The sequence below is a fragment of the Arvicanthis niloticus genome, chromosome 16 (assembly GCF_011762505.2).
Source record: "Arvicanthis niloticus isolate mArvNil1 chromosome 16, mArvNil1.pat.X, whole genome shotgun sequence".
Lineage (NCBI taxonomy): Eukaryota > Metazoa > Chordata > Mammalia > Rodentia > Muridae > Arvicanthis > Arvicanthis niloticus.
This window is the reverse complement of record NC_047673.1, coordinates 31,593,996-31,609,556: the sequence shown is the minus strand read 5'-3', so window position 1 is coordinate 31,609,556 and position 15,561 is coordinate 31,593,996. Positions and strand designations below refer to the sequence as shown.

The 15,561-nt window shown below is 40.6% G+C and overlaps 1 protein-coding gene across 3 annotated transcripts in view; it reads right to left on the bottom strand.

Annotated features, from left to right (window-relative positions):
* Positions 1-622: 622 nt before the first annotated feature.
* Slc7a2 (solute carrier family 7 member 2) overlaps positions 623-15,561 on the bottom strand; it is a 54,206-nt gene continuing 39,267 nt past the window's right edge. The window contains exons 4-12 of one of the 3 annotated variants that reach the window (XM_034520573.2): positions 15,267-15,432; positions 14,145-14,278; positions 12,807-13,029; positions 10,344-10,483; positions 7,138-7,240; positions 5,589-5,794; positions 4,233-4,399; positions 3,289-3,397; positions 623-2,316 (exon numbers count right to left, since the gene is read on the bottom strand). In XM_034520573.2, coding sequence (XP_034376464.1) covers positions 2,120-2,316; positions 3,289-3,397; positions 4,233-4,399; positions 5,589-5,794; positions 7,138-7,240; positions 10,344-10,483; positions 12,807-13,029; positions 14,145-14,278; positions 15,267-15,432 — 1,445 coding nt within the window. In that variant the 3' untranslated portion in view covers positions 623-2,119. Of the gene's footprint in view, positions 2,317-3,288; positions 3,398-4,232; positions 4,400-5,588; positions 5,795-7,137; positions 7,241-10,005; positions 10,143-10,343; positions 10,484-12,806; positions 13,030-14,144; positions 14,279-15,266; positions 15,433-15,561 lie in introns of all 3 variants that reach the window. The other 2 variants (XM_076914046.1, XM_076914048.1) reach the window with 2 other exon arrangements.

Sequence of the window (15,561 nt, the reverse complement as noted above, 5' to 3'; positions counted from 1 at the left end):
GCTTGTATGTACAAGTGTTTAATGTTTACTATTTGGGATTAGATAACCTATCATGGGGCTCATCTCCGACTCTCCCTCTCTGAGCATCGATTAATGACATCAAGAATTTCTGATCATGCCTGCATTCCTTCCCAAACTATTTTAGCTCTTGTTTATCCCCTTCCTCCTCTGTAAAGCAAGCAGTTAGAAAGAGTGTCTGGCCTTCAGATTTTATCACATGCACCCTAGAAATTTTGGAATGTCAGTACTAAGTTCTGGGTCAGGGATGCATCCCTGAAAACCAGGAACACAGAACCTTTGTCTGCTTGTCTGAGAGCCAATCACAACGAACTCTTGCTTACATCGGAAGGACGACAGCTTGTTTTTAAACAGCACCAGGAAGATAAATGATCTCTTAGACAACCATGGGAAAGCAACCATCTTCCTTGTCTGTGGTTTTTGCAGGGCAACTAGCATCCGTGGTCTCCTGGGAGGCCACACCTGTATAAGGGTCTAGCTCTAGATTTATCCAACAAACTATTTAATTATTCATACAAAGTTTTCATGAGGAAAAGAATGGCAGGAGGTTTATAATCCACGATCAGAGAGCCCTATAAAGTAAAAGTGTAGCAATCAGAGAATCTTAAATTTAAAAGTTTATTTAATCATATACAAAGGTCACTGTGCTTTTAATTCAGTTTGCTTATTTAGCTCAAATTTTTATATAATCGTGTTCTGAAAGTAGTTGATGATTTATTGTTAAGAGGCTTGTGTGGTCCTTTAAAAGCAAATGAAATAAAAACTGCTAAATGGTCAGGCAGTGGTGGCACATGCCTTAAATCCCAGCACTTGGGAGGCAGAGCCAGGTGGATTTCTGTGAGTTCAAGGTTCAAGGCTAGCCTGGTCTACAGAGTAAGTTCCAGGGCTACATAGAAAGACCCTATCTTGAAAAACAAACAAACTAACAAATGGAGAAAACAAAATTAAAAAGTGCTAAACAATGGGATAGGGTGGGAGGTGGAAGAATCTCTAAACATTTCTAAAAGAAATTATCAGGGTAAATTAGGTCTAAAATCCTTAAACTGGGCTCCAATGCCCTGTGATACTGGACTAAGGGTATTTTCCTATACCCCTTCATCTGTGTCTTTTTTGTACACTGTAAAAATAGAATTTGCTACCACATTCATTGCCATCCAGATCAGAGGAAATATGAGAAGTAAAAACCGAGTTCTGCAGTTGATAAAGGAGCTGGCATTGAGCTATGATCAGGTATAAAGTAATGGGAAATAGCCGGGACCATTCTACCAAATGAGTGACATGGAGGCCTCGTCTGTCTTCAGTGTCTTTTGAAAACAGGAAACCTATCCAGGCAACTATGCTGATCTTTGGAGGCCATGGGACAACTTCCATTCTCTGGCTTAAAGGGTCCCAAGTAGGCCATGGTACCTTTGCTGAGACCTTCACAGGGTTGAGGGGTTTACCACTTACAGCAGGTGGAGGTGTTATATTTAAGGACCAAGGCTCTCAAAACCACGATTGGCCATCTCATCTCACAGACTACCTCTTCATCTTGTCATACAGAGGAAACAAACTCTCCCTGGTCATTTTAGAAAAATGTCTTAGCAAGTAGGAGAAGAATACATGTGTTATAGTATATAGAAAAGGCCCATTCCTTATCCCTTCCCATCCCTGACCTCTGATGGCATTTTCAGTATGTCCAAACTGACGGTCATATACCTAATAAGGAAAACCACCACTATGTCTCCAACCACATAGGGCATGTACAGGATACATCTGTATTCAGCAATATACTGTTTACTAGTATGAGCAGAACGTGCCACCAATTACCACACTGGAATTATGTCACAGAGTAATAACCAACAACATCGGACACTAACATTCCCAAACATACATGTACACACACGGACATACTGTTCGGGAATGCTCATCACTGAGGAGTGCTCTCAGGCAGTCTCCCCAGACACGTAATCCACCATCTGAAGAGAAGCTGTCTGGAGGAGGAAGTATTAAGTTAGGCGAGCCATGTCCGCAGCAGACCCATGACAACCCAGCATGATGGTGGCATCCTACCATAGTGTGCTCATTGTTAAGGTACGTGTGGTAAGACCGTAGGCCGGCATCAGCATTCACTTGTCTTTTCATGAAGTATGAAAGGTAAGCTGAGGTTTCTTTGGTGCTGGTCATTTGCTTGCATGGCAGATTTTTCTTCTGTTGCCGCGTTGATGTTGTCTGAATAAACATCTTCATCGTCTTCCTCATCCCTGGGGTTACCCTCCAAGCTGTGTCTAATGCCATAGGCGAAGTAAATCAGGAAGCCTATGGGGAGAGAAAGCGCATCAGTGCGTTAGGAGATGTTTTAATGTGGACAATTTAATACAGTAAGTCTTCCCCTTTCTTTCTGTGCGACCTGAGAAAACCAGAATGTGTGCATATAGAATATATAAATACAACCTGCTCAGCCTGCTTTTGTTGCCCATGCGGAGATGGTTTCAGGGCCGACGACTCTGCACTGGACAACCAATAAGGGGGCTCATCCCTGGGAGAGGCTAAGTCTCTTCCCAGCAGCCACTAGTTGTTGCCTATAATTGTAGAGGCTATCAACTTGAGAGGCAGAGGCTCACACTGCACATGAAACGCTAGCACTGGATTATCACAGTCATGGTCAGGTAGTCTGGAAAGCACACCCTGTGTTCACAGTGGACACAGAGATCCTTCTATCTGTTACTGTCAAATGGAGCCCTGAGGCCTGAGCACAAAGGACTCAATAGCCATGCTAACAGTGGGGCAAAGGAGGCAATGTTTCAAATGTCCTTACAAGATAATCACTTATAAATATGTATTTTTTCCCCACGCTTTGGTTTCATTTTTGAACGCCAGGTAAAACTTTGGCATTGTTACGGTGACTTCTTGAGGGCGTCCTTTTCTCATTCCTTAAGTTGGAGAAAATAAAATCTGCATGAACCCCAGGGTTACTGAGAGATCTGAAACAAAAACAGCATCTGGAGGGCTGTGGCCCAGTGGGATTCCATTAGCTCAGAGGCCTGAGATAGCATGTGTAGGGCCTGGGTTGAGTCCTCAACACAAAAGCAAAGAAGAAAGGAGAGAAAAATAAAGACAAGCTGTTGGAAAACATAAAGAAACAAAACACAGAGATGTTCTTGGTAGTCGGGATGAAAGGAAATTAACAGAGCATTTAGTTTTAGGGAAGGAGATGTCACACTCCTGTATCCACAGCCCACAAAGCAAGATGAACTGAAGTCCAAGAGTATAAGACACTGCAAGACCTACCAAGCACCATCCAGATGCTGAATCTGACCCAAGTGTCTGCACTTAACTGGACCATCAAGTAAATGTTGACCAGGATGCTGAAGGCCGGCAGAAACGGTAAGAACGGGACCTATGGGAAGAAACATCCTTTGAATACAGAGTTACAGAGTGTATTCTCCAAGTTATTTCGGGGCAGTGACAATATCTGACCTATAGTCATACTGTGTCACTAAGCGTACAGTCTCATAAAAAGGACAACCTGAATAAACACCATTCCTGTAGAAATTAGTGAAAGAAAAATCACTTTCATAGTACTTGCTGAAGCTGACAGAAACATGGACACCTGCAGATGCCATCAAGACAGCCCAGGGCTTAGGGATCAGTGTAGCTCAGAGTTCACTGGTCTCTTTTGTCCATCAGCAGCAAGTGCCTCTGGAACTCTAGGTACATATAGCATCCTGGGGACCCTTTGAGGAAGTGCTGTTCACATTCAAGCCTCCTCCTAGTTTCAGTGGGGGAGGGTACTTTAGTTTTCCAAGGGAGATACTTGGTGGGAATAAATCCTCATGAGAAGGCTCCAGTTTTCTGAAAGTAAATCCTCAAATTATCTGCCTTCATTCTATTATTTAATTTTAATATTTAGTACTTGGGAATAACCCAGAATTTCATAAATCATTTTCCTAGTACTATAGACTGTTCAACAGAAAATCTATTCACTCTATGTATATGTGTGTATGTATGCATGCATGTATGTATTATGTATGTATATGTGTATGCATGCTCAAGTTTTTGATAAGGGGAGTAAGACAGTTCATGTACTGTGACTAAAAGGAATTCATCAAAGAACTCTGACGCTTGTTCACTGCTTGGTCTTGTTTAGACAAATAAAACACAGAGAGAAAATGTACAGAAGAAGTATACATAGCAATTAGGATTTTAATTATTATTATTATTATTTCACATACCATGAAGGCCACTTTTTGCTGATTCTGTGGTTGCTTCCAAATGGTCAGAATGACAGCAGCACAGAGGACAAGAAACAGGGTGAGAAGAGCCAGGCTCCAGGCTTCTAGTCTGGCAATGGCCTGGACTCCATATGTAGTTAGAATACTCAAACCCAAGATGAGGAAAGCTGTGGTGGTCAGAACAGAAAGCACAGTGGGTACACATTCTTTCCTTCTGTTTCTCAGTTCTAGTGGGTTGTCCTAGTAAACCACAAGCTCTTCATAATCTTCTTTGCCATACAGAAGCCCCATTTCTTTTTCCATTGAGAAACAGAGATAGTCCACCACCCATCTAAGGATCACATACATGTTCCCATTACTGATTTCTATGAAGGCAACCTCCCCATTTGGCACTAAGGCCTTGCTTTATCTGTCATGTGACCAGGGCTCCTCATGTCCTATTCACAGACTATATGGATAGGACATTCTTGGTGGTGTACAGCTTCCAGTTTTATCAAATGAGAAATAGCAACTTTACTTATGTTAAGCTATTATAAAGATTATTTGTTAATGCAAGCAAATGATACCACATGATCTGAATCTTTCTCACATTCTAGGCTTCTTCTGACCATCAACTATGCAATGAAAACCCCTGCTACTCACTCTCAGAGAAACCTTCGCTGGCCTGCCATCAACTTACTGTAGAATCCTGAAGAACAAGGGGAGTCTCCCGCTACCCTGGGTGTTCAGAATAGCAATAGGCACACAGATAACATCCGGTAGATGTCATTCAACATATGGGTAATTAGGCAATTTCAGCTGACAAATCTTTCCTATTCTGCTTCCCAACACCATCTGGATTCAGTTTTGTTTCTTGGCTTGATTCTTTAACAAAAGGAATACCCTAAGCCAATGAAATGTGTCAGTTTGTAATTCTGCCACTTTTACTGTAGGGATTTCTTGCTCTCGTATGCATATGTGGGACTGTGTGCCACAGTATGTATGTATGGATCCAAAGATAACCTCAGATGCTGGCTTCCACCTTCCACCTTGTTTGAGGTAGAGTCCCTTATTTGTCACCGTCTATAGCAAGCTTGCTGGCATGCAAGCTAGTGGGGGGATTCTTTTCCTACCTCCCATCTGGCTAGAGCCTCACAGGCATGCCCTTCCTCGTGCAGTTTCACATGGGCCTTGGAGATCTTAACCTAGAGCCTCACATTTGAACAGCACATGCTTTACCCACAGAGCCATCTCTCCAATTCACAGATCAATTCACAGATCTTCCTACGTAATATAACATGATCCCAGGGCAATGGGAGGCCAGGCCCTTCTCCCTCTGCAAGGACTGGCTGTCCACATCCACATCTGAAGACTTACCCAGGAATCCCACCAGAAAGCTCACGAGGGATGCCGACTGTCTTGTGGGCAGAGCGGAGGGGTTGAAGAGGGTTCGCAGGCTGAAACCCTGTCCTTGCAGCATGGTGACCTGGGACTCGCTCTTCGAAGTTGCATTGGTACATGATTCCAAAATTTCTTTCTCAGGGGTGTATTTGGGCTGCTCATAACACAAGCCAGGTTGGTACCTATCCCCAAATAAATGTTGGTTGGTATTTTTAATTTCATCGGCCCAAATGAACCTATCACTTAAAAGTCTCCAGTGAGACAGTTTACAAAGTCACCATGTGTACTGTTGGGGGTGACACTTCTCATGACTCCAACACATGGTGTGCTGAACCAGGCTGCAAACCTCTTCCATAAAATACCCACAGCAACTCTGAACTCATTCTCATTGCTACTTAATTAGAAAGTTGTACATTAGATGGCAAAAAATAATAAAGAAATTAAAGGTGAGGCAATTATGGCAATAGGATGGTATTGGAAGGCGCTGATGCCCAGTGGAATTATGATTCATGGGAAGAGCACAGAGACAGCCACTGGCAACGGTGTCATGTCAGTCCCTCTGGCCATGTTTCTTTATTTCCAGCCTGATTTATCTAGCTTATTTATAAGCTCACACAGCTACTTGGCCACCTAACTATCCCGGGGAACCAGTTTCCTCTGTTATTTGCCCTGTTCCTCTACAGCTCACCAGCGTATCGCCTGCTTCACTTCCTAGTACCTTCGCCCCTTGCTTACTTCCTAAACACTTCCCCTCCACGTACAGGAGTACATTCACTAAGGAAAATGCACAAAGGGATACAGAAGGAAGTAACCACCACCCAACAGCACCTTCCTTAAGTCTTAGCATTTGAGTACGAGTTCATCCTGGATTGTATGCATACATAAACATTTATCATTTCTGAATGCAGATTTATAATGCTATTTAAACAAATTCAAATGCTACAGCTTTGTATCTTAAACGTTTACTGTCAAAGAAGCCACTGAATGAATGTCCCTTCATGTGTGTCACTGTTCGCCTATTGATACTCAAGCCAGCTGTGCTTTCTTCACACTTGGCAATCTACCTTTTTACGAGCATCCCTTACATCTATTTGTTGGTGTCTCCTTGAGAGGGTCTTTATCACACATATTTGGGAATAAGTACACACACATTAAGTAGATGTACACTTACTGACTCGGAAGAACATTCAGGATATTTTGCTAATACAACAAAGACTATCATGTAGTAGTCAAGAATGGGGCTCTATTGGTCAGTCTGCTAGCATTTGGAATTCTAAAAATAGAAAATGTTTCTGTAGCTGCACATACTTTAATAAACTCCTTTGTAGACGGGCCAACCTCTTGTAGGAATCAAACTGTACTTGATTCTTTGCTAAAGGACAAGTGTGCTCCCATACTCCATATTACTGATGGATTAATGGCATGGCCTCCGACTTTGGTGAAACTGCTGCCTTTTGGAGTTCTCACTGTCTCTCCTCCCCTCATCCCACCTGGTACACACTCTTTAGAACCAACAGAGACTCACCTGAGTATAAGCACACAGGCTGCGACCAGAGAGTAGGCCATGAGGGTTCCAATAGACATCATGTCCACGAGAGCCTTCAGGTCAAAAAGAAAGGCCATCACAGCTATTGGGAAACAGAAAGGAAGTGAAACCAAGGCCTCTGGTGACATTTCTTACAGTTGTTCATTTAGTCAGGGACAACTGACTGACACTTTTCTGTTTTGGTACCAATGACAGATCATGTTACATGATGAGATGTTTTCTGGGATATACAAACTGCTAACACTAAGACTTCAAAGCCCCTACCTAGTTCTTTAGGAAACACTAAACATGTCAGCTTTGATTATTTAAAACCTGGCTTGACCAAGAGTGAAAATATTATACGACAGAACACTGTGTTTTGAGGTCTCTCAAGGTAAACAAACACTGCCAAGAAATGCTAGAAACTGCTGTTTCCATCATAAGGAAAGTTAGGCTGCTGTATACAAGTTATGTAAGTCCTGTACCATGTCATCTATAACTCAAAATATTTTAAATAGTCTTTATAAAATAATACTCATTTTCAATGAAATTGCATCTTGGACCTAGAATAAACTCTAATCAAGTTAAAGCCACAAAATCTGGAAGGCTGATTAGATGTGATGGAGCAACTTATGACCCTGCACACAAAATCTCAGCAATGCCACAAAATAAAAATACCTTAATATTATGGAATTTACCACACAGTACTCCCGATCTTTGTAAACAGATAACACCACACTCAATATATATGATGTTCTAGATCTATTTACAAGTTTTATAGTCTAGAGTCATTTTAACTTCAAGTCAAGGATCCTAGGAGGCAGAGGACTTTTAGTTACATAAAATGGATAGTATTTGACTACTTCTTTTCTTTTCTCTTCTTTTCTTTTCTTTTCTTTTCTTTTCTTTTCTTTTCTTTTCTTTTCCTTCCTTCCTTCCTTCCTTCCTTTCTTTCTTTCTTTCTTTTTTTTTTTTTTTTTTTTTTTTTAGACAGGGTTTCTCTGTGTAGTCCTGGCTGTCCTGGAACTCACTCTGTAGACCAGGCTAGCCTCGAACTCAGAAATCCACCTGCCTCTGCCTCCCAAGTGCTGGGATTAAAGGCGTGCACCACCACCGCCCGGCTATACTTATTTCTTTATTATTTTTACCAAATCCAGCAACTTCTCATGGTTTGCCTTGATAGAATTATTCCTGTCTTACAGACAGATTGACTTAAGGTTTTAATAGTTAGAGCTTTCTTGGCCCTACAACCCTATAGTATCTCATTCTCTCTCTGACTCTGCAAACACTTCATCACTAACGTACTTATATAATGGATTACCAAAACTTCAGCATGTTTGTAATGACCACAGATAGCCAAATACTAATTCTTCATATAAACTCTCTGGCCTAAGTTTAAAAATGCAAATATGGGTGCGAGAATGTAAAATATAAAACATAATACTTTAGAAAGCATTCTACTATTGAAATACTTTTAATTATTACCTTCATTTTGTACTATACTGCTAAATTACATTTTTGCAAATGAAGGAGAAAGTTAAATTGTCTTTAAAATTCTAGACTCAAAGTAGAATCATTAATGGGAAAGACTGTTTCTTTATGAGGAAGTATTTATTATGGCATGAGTTATATTTACTGTCATAGCGAATGGTATAAAATGGACTTTAGAGCACCTACAGTAGGGGTTCTCACACTTTCTGTGACTCATTAATGTCGTGGTGATTCCTAGTCATGAAATCATTTCATTGCTACATCATAACTGTAATTTTGCTATTGTTATGAATCATATGTTCTGCAGGATATGTGATACGTGACCCCTGTGGGGTTGCAACCCTCATGTTGAGAACTGCTGCCCTAGAAAAATCTCATTTTTATGGGGGCAAACATTTAAGCCTAAGAAAAACAAGTAATTTGACCTTCCAACGCATGTCTCAAGTGTCAGATTTAGAAGATGCCTGCCAGGTGAAATACTTTGGCAAACGCTTCCTTACCTGAAAGAAAAACTAACTGGATATTTAATAAAACATGGTTGATCCCAACTTCCCAGCACTTTAGAGTCTCAACAAAGTCAAAATGTTCATTTGACCATCTATTTCCAGGACAGTTCTTCATCTAGCTATAAAGCTTGCTACATTCTTTCTCTTACTTCCTGTGTCAGGGACCTTAAGATCATTTTCTCAGTCTATACCACCCCTAGAAATTTCCACATGCTCTAAGAATCTGGCCAGAGGTAGTTGACATGGACATCATGGCATGTCAAAATGTAGGCAATCTGGATTCTAGGAGCAAAATGTACCTGTCCAAACTACTTAAAGACAAGTAGGTTCTGCATGAGGGCTGAGCAGGTGCAAGTCTCAACGCGTGGGCAGCCCACTGCACTGTGGGTAGTGGGGACAATGAACCACTTCAGATCATCTTGACATTTCTTAGATTAAGAATTGGTAACATCTAGCTTTCCAAAAGCCTTGCAATCATTATTTTACAATTAGTACTTCCAAAATTAGGCAATTATTTAGTTTAGGCATTTTTTTTCTGTGCCCAAACAACAATTTTATGTGCTCATTTGTCAATTAGAAGAGTAATACCTAGAACATGATGGAGAATCATTAACAACACTTTGCACATTTGTTAGAGGCCGGAATGGTTAACATAGTAAAATAATAAAATACCCAATGATTAGTTAAGAATGAATTTAGTGTTTCACCATCACCATAATTATAAGATGTTAATCCCAATATTCATATACAAATTTATCCATGATTTTGTCTTTAACTTACATGCACAGCATGCAGACCCTTTTTAAAGTCCACACATGCGCACAGCACGTTTTAGTCCAATGATGGAGAAACCCTTGTTTGTAAAGCTTACCAGAACTGACCCCTGCAGTCATCGTGGCAGCAACTGGTGACTGCCTCTTACTCACTCTTGAAAGAAATCTAAACAGTAAGCCATCCCGGGCCATGGCAAACAGAATGCGGGGTAAGGGGAACATAGAACCCAGAAGACTAGAACAGAAAAATTCATAATCCAACGTGAGTTGAGTATTATTCTCCAAGGGTACTTATAGGTACACAAACACATAAAAATAGGAAAGGCACAAAGATATTGAACTTCATGTTAATCAAAATGGAAAACCACCTGTCCACATTTTCAGAGTTCTTGATGAAAACATGATCCCCCTTTTCTTAGTAAAAGTCAACTCTCACCTGCCACTGCACCCGATGACAGAGTAGCAATTATTGGTGTCTTCGTTTTGGAATTGATTTGAGCTAGACATTTGAAAAGCAACCCATCCTCCGCCATAGCATAGATTACACGAGGCATTGGGAAAATGGATCCAAGAAGACTGAGTAAAAAGCAAAGACATGCAGTATGGCAAACACATTCATGCAAGACCACGCCCAGAATAGAGACACAGAGATCATATAACACGCCGCATGACAGGTGGGACTCACATGGTCTTAAATGGCACTACCGTTGGGCATGTAAACGTATCTGCCAGTAATGGGCACCGTGTTACTCTTTACACTGGCAGATGTTTGCCCAACTAAATTATAAGACCAAAGATAACACTGCAAGTCATTTGTTTCTATCCATGATTGTTACTGAATTAAAAACGAATTAGACTTTGCGAAATTAAATGAAGTGTCAACCACTAGAATGTCTTAGGGTTAATAATTGAGAAAACAGAACTCCCAAATTAACAGGAAATTAAAAAGATCAGTCAGTTTTATGCCACAGTAAGCCACCAATTTATGCAGTGATTACATACTTCCATATTATCATGATTTTGCATCCTGTAGATTGATCTTTTTGATAGATCTCTGATTTGATATATGTAATAGTTTTAAGCATCAAAATTATTAAGGTAAAGAATGGCTTAAAAATTGAACATATTATAGGTTTAGTATGTAGAAGGAGTGACAATTAAGTGTTAGTAACAGTGAGGTTCAGCGTACAATTTTTTGCTTAAGATAAACTGAATTATGTATGTTTCTTGTTTGTGTCATTCTATATAATATTCAGTTGCTAGAGTAACTAAGAAAAAGAGGTAATGTATTTGATTTTAAAAAGCCTATTGGGGGTTGTGGGGCAAGCATGTTGGCTCATGCCTGAAAACCCCATCAATTGAGAGGCTGAGCCAGATGACTGCTGAATGTTTGAGGCTAGCCTGGCCTTCATAGTCAACTGTGGCTACACAGCAAGACCTTGTCTCCAAAAATATCCCTTTTTCTTTATCCTTTTTTTCATTACTTCATTAGTTTTTGTCATTGAACCTACATAGATAAGACCATACATGTTTAATTCAGAGTGTTATGCTTGCACGAAAGGAAAAAAAAAAATAAGGTCAACATTTCTAGACCAATATGGCTGTTGGTCTCTGTACAATGCCAACTCAACAGAGTTAACTTAGAAACTTTTTTTTCCAAAATTGAGAGCATAAGTACAGTTTCTGAAATTCAAATTATATATGTGTACGGACCAACCATATTTGCATGCTATACATCAGCGATTGATGTAGCAACAGGGGCATCTTTTCACCCCTTCAAAGATCATGGTGGCATAGTAGCTTTACAGTTTGGACTAAAACTATTCAGAATTCTTCTTAATGGACCTCATCAACAGCAGATAACTAAAAAACCCAAATAAGTAATTCCCAGACTCACTTAGTATTATTGGGACTAGAAACGGGAAACATTTTTGAAAGAAAAAAATAAAACCCATGTTGATAAATTATATTGAAAAAAATTTTCTAGCTTAAAAATTTTGAAAATTATTTTCAATTTTTAAAAAAGGAAAAAAAATAATAAAAAAAAAGGAATGTTCAGACAAAAAAAAGCTTTTCTTTTTGTGAGAATATTCTGTTATGATGTGTGGCCTGAACGGAATATTCTGCTTCAGTTATGTTAACTAAACATGCGAGATGCTCTGGGAACCTGGGACAAGAGCAGTGACATATTAAGTAAGTAGCTACTGAAAATCAGAACATCTGACATTCACATTCCCTTGCCTTTTTACATAAGGAATTTCCACTGGCAATTTCAGAATGGTAATTTCTGTTTTTTAAAATACACCCACTCTGATCAACACTTAAGGAAGAAGGGCTCAGCTTGCCACAGTGAGAAGCACATTTACGTTTAAAAACGACACGGCATACACATGGCTTCTAGTCCCAGACACACTATTGCTTTATGGAGAATTGTCCAAAGTGTCAAGTCTGTGTATAGTCTCTGACTGACCCAAACAATGCAGGCAAGACTGATGTCAGTAGCATGGCCACCCCAAAGGTGTCTACCATTATATGTGATTATGTGTGACACAGATATTTATATGCCCCAGTGCTTTGCATATTACTACTACCATCATTATCCTGGGGGGAAAAACGGCCGACAATGATTACGTTTTTTGTAATCACTCAAGGTTTTTAGACAGCAATTCTGGGCAAATTGAGTACACAGTCGTTAATGTGTTCCTCATGCTAGGATATTTTTAGAATATACAAAATCAATCTTGCGGTTGCAGTGGCTGGGGCGCCCAAAGACTTCATAGCGCTAGTCAAACATTCTACCACTGAACTATCCTCACACCCCACAAAGGCAAATTTGAAGACATTGACTACACTTTGCAAGACCCCTAAGAGCCCAAGTCCTAAGGACAGTACAATGTACCTTGTTGATAAGGCGCAGAGGGAACCTGCCGCGACAACGTATTTGGCAGGACCCCATCCGACGTATTCAAATGCAACAGGGAGTGGGCTTTTCTCATCCAGGAGGTAGTAAGGCATCATAAGTGTTAACGCTGCCGAGACCCCAAAATAGGCCATAAAGCAAACAAGTAAGGAAGTTACTATTCCGATGGGAATAGCCTTTTGGGGATTCCGGACCTCCTCACCTAAGGAAACACAGAGATTTGCTCGGTCGGTAAAGAGTTAGACACAGGGACTTTCTGTGGTCAGAGTCTCCCTCTCCTCTGTGGTCTACTCTGCTTTTGTCCCTTGGGCCTTCTCAGCAGGTTCTTTATTTCATATAAAAGTTCCCTTCTGTTCTTGACAATACTTTGCTATTAGCAAAAACAATCCAGCCATCAGGAGAAATGGACAGGTCAGGTTTCCTAGCTGTAGAAACGGGGAAGACACGTGAGCATTCTTAAGAATTTAAGTCTAGAATGACAGTTGATGTCATTTGGAAAACAGCTGCACTGGTACTCTGTAAGCTTTTGAATTTGAGGGCTTCGCATAAACTTATTTCATCTATTTATATGAAACTTCAGATTCCATTTAAAACATCAGAATACCCTTCTTGCAAGACTGACCTTTAAAGCTCTCCAAATAGCTATGCAAGTGGAAAACTAGAAAGACTCTGACATGAGGATTTTGTCATTTGGAATACAAAGGGAAGACTTGGTATTATCTTCCTGGTAAATGATAGTATTAGAGGTTATATCTAGGGTTTCACACATTAGGTAAACATCCTAGCACTCCTTTTATTTTTTTTTTTTTAAGAATTATTTATTTGCTTTATGTATATGAGTAAACTGTTGCTGTCTTCAGACACACCAGAAGAGGGCATCTGATCCCATTACAGATAGTTGTGAACAACTATGTGGGTGTTGAGAATTGAACTCAGGACCTCTGGGAGAGGAGTCAGTGCTCTTAACCACTGAGCCATCTCTCCTGCCCCCTCCTAGTAAATGAAAAGATAATTTAAGGTGATAACTATTTGGAGGATACAGAATCTTTAGCTAAGAGGTTAAAGATAGAATTGTATGCAGCATTTAAGATTCTCATCAGATGAGCCAGGGTAGGTGCTGCTCTTGACCACACAGAAGCTAGCCTTCTGAGTATTTTAGGCAAGTGGCTTTTGTATCGTAGGCAGCACGGGTTGCAGGTGAATGAGAAGTTAGCATCCTTCCCACCCCACACCCTGACCTCTTCCCTTGATCCTCTGTTGTACCTGTGGCTACCCCTGTGCTGCTTTTTGCTTCTACCGAGGAGTCATTGCCCTTACCGGTTGTTGCAATGCAGTCAAAACCCACAAAGGCATAAAAGCACGTCGCAGCACCAGCCAACGTCCCTGTAAAGCCATAGGGCATAAAGCCGCCAGCCCCGTAGATGCTTGTTCCGTTTTCAGCAGGTGGCTCTCTGAAGACAAGGACATACATTGTCAGCCATTTCAGGGAAACTGCACCTTCCGGTGATGTCTCTCAAGCTTTCCAATCCTAGGGAGGCTGTTGTTGCTCATCGGCTTCTTGAAGCTAAGGTATATAAAACTAAAACTTTATTTCCTCATCTGGTTCTGGAGAATATGGTAGACTCCCTCACAATGGCAAATCCAAAAGACCTGGTCCGAACTCTCCCTCTCCCTCCCCCCTCTGTGTCTCTGTCTCTCTCTCTCTGATACAGGGTCTCACTATGAGTCCATATTAACCTGGAATCTGCAATATAGCTCAGGCTAGACTTAAATTTTTGTCAATCCTCTTGCCTTGGCCTCCTGCGTACACAACTGTGCTGATTTGCATAGACCTGCGCTAGATGAAACACACAGGCAAGCAGGATTTTGACATCAAAAATCTCATGTGTGAGCCATGCTCTACAATAAAGGCAAGAAGCTTTATCTTCATTTCCCCCTCATATGAATCAATTTTTAATATGAAGCAAAAAGAAAGGCAGACTGTACCTCTTTAAAATTTATTTAGGGGCTGGTGACATGACTCAGGATGTAAAAGCATCTGTCACCAAAACTAGCAACCAGAGTTTGATTCTCAGGACCAGAAGAATATCTCAGAAGAAGGCAATCAACTCTTACAAAGTGTCTTCCAACAACCACATACTCATCTCATCTCATCTCATCTCATCTCATCTCATCTCATCTCATCACACACACACACACACACACACACACACACACAGAAAGAGAGAGAGAGAGAGAGAGAGAGACAGACAGACAGACAGAGAGACAGAGAGAGAGGCAGAGAGAGATAGAGAGAGTGACAGAGAGAGGGAGAGAGAGAGAAAGGGAAGGAGGGAGGAAGGGAGACTAAACATTCAGAGATACATACACGCAGATACATAGTTATACATAGAGAGACACACAGATACAGATATACACAAGAGGGACCAAATATTTTACCTGGCACTTGCTGATATATTTTTGAGAAACTCTTCACTGATCTTCCAGTTAGCCACATTTCCTTTCACAAATCCAGCCACCATGACAAAGAGAAGGACCAGGATATTAATAGCTGTAAAGAATTTATTCACCCAAGCAGACTCTTTTACTCCAAAAGATAAAAGACCTGTGGGAAAAGAGAAGGCATCAGTGTAGGCTCTTTGCTCACAGAAAAGGCAATGCTATCCTTTTGCCAACACACACATTGGATATTATTCTATTCATACATTCACCTTACATTTCTTCAATCATATCA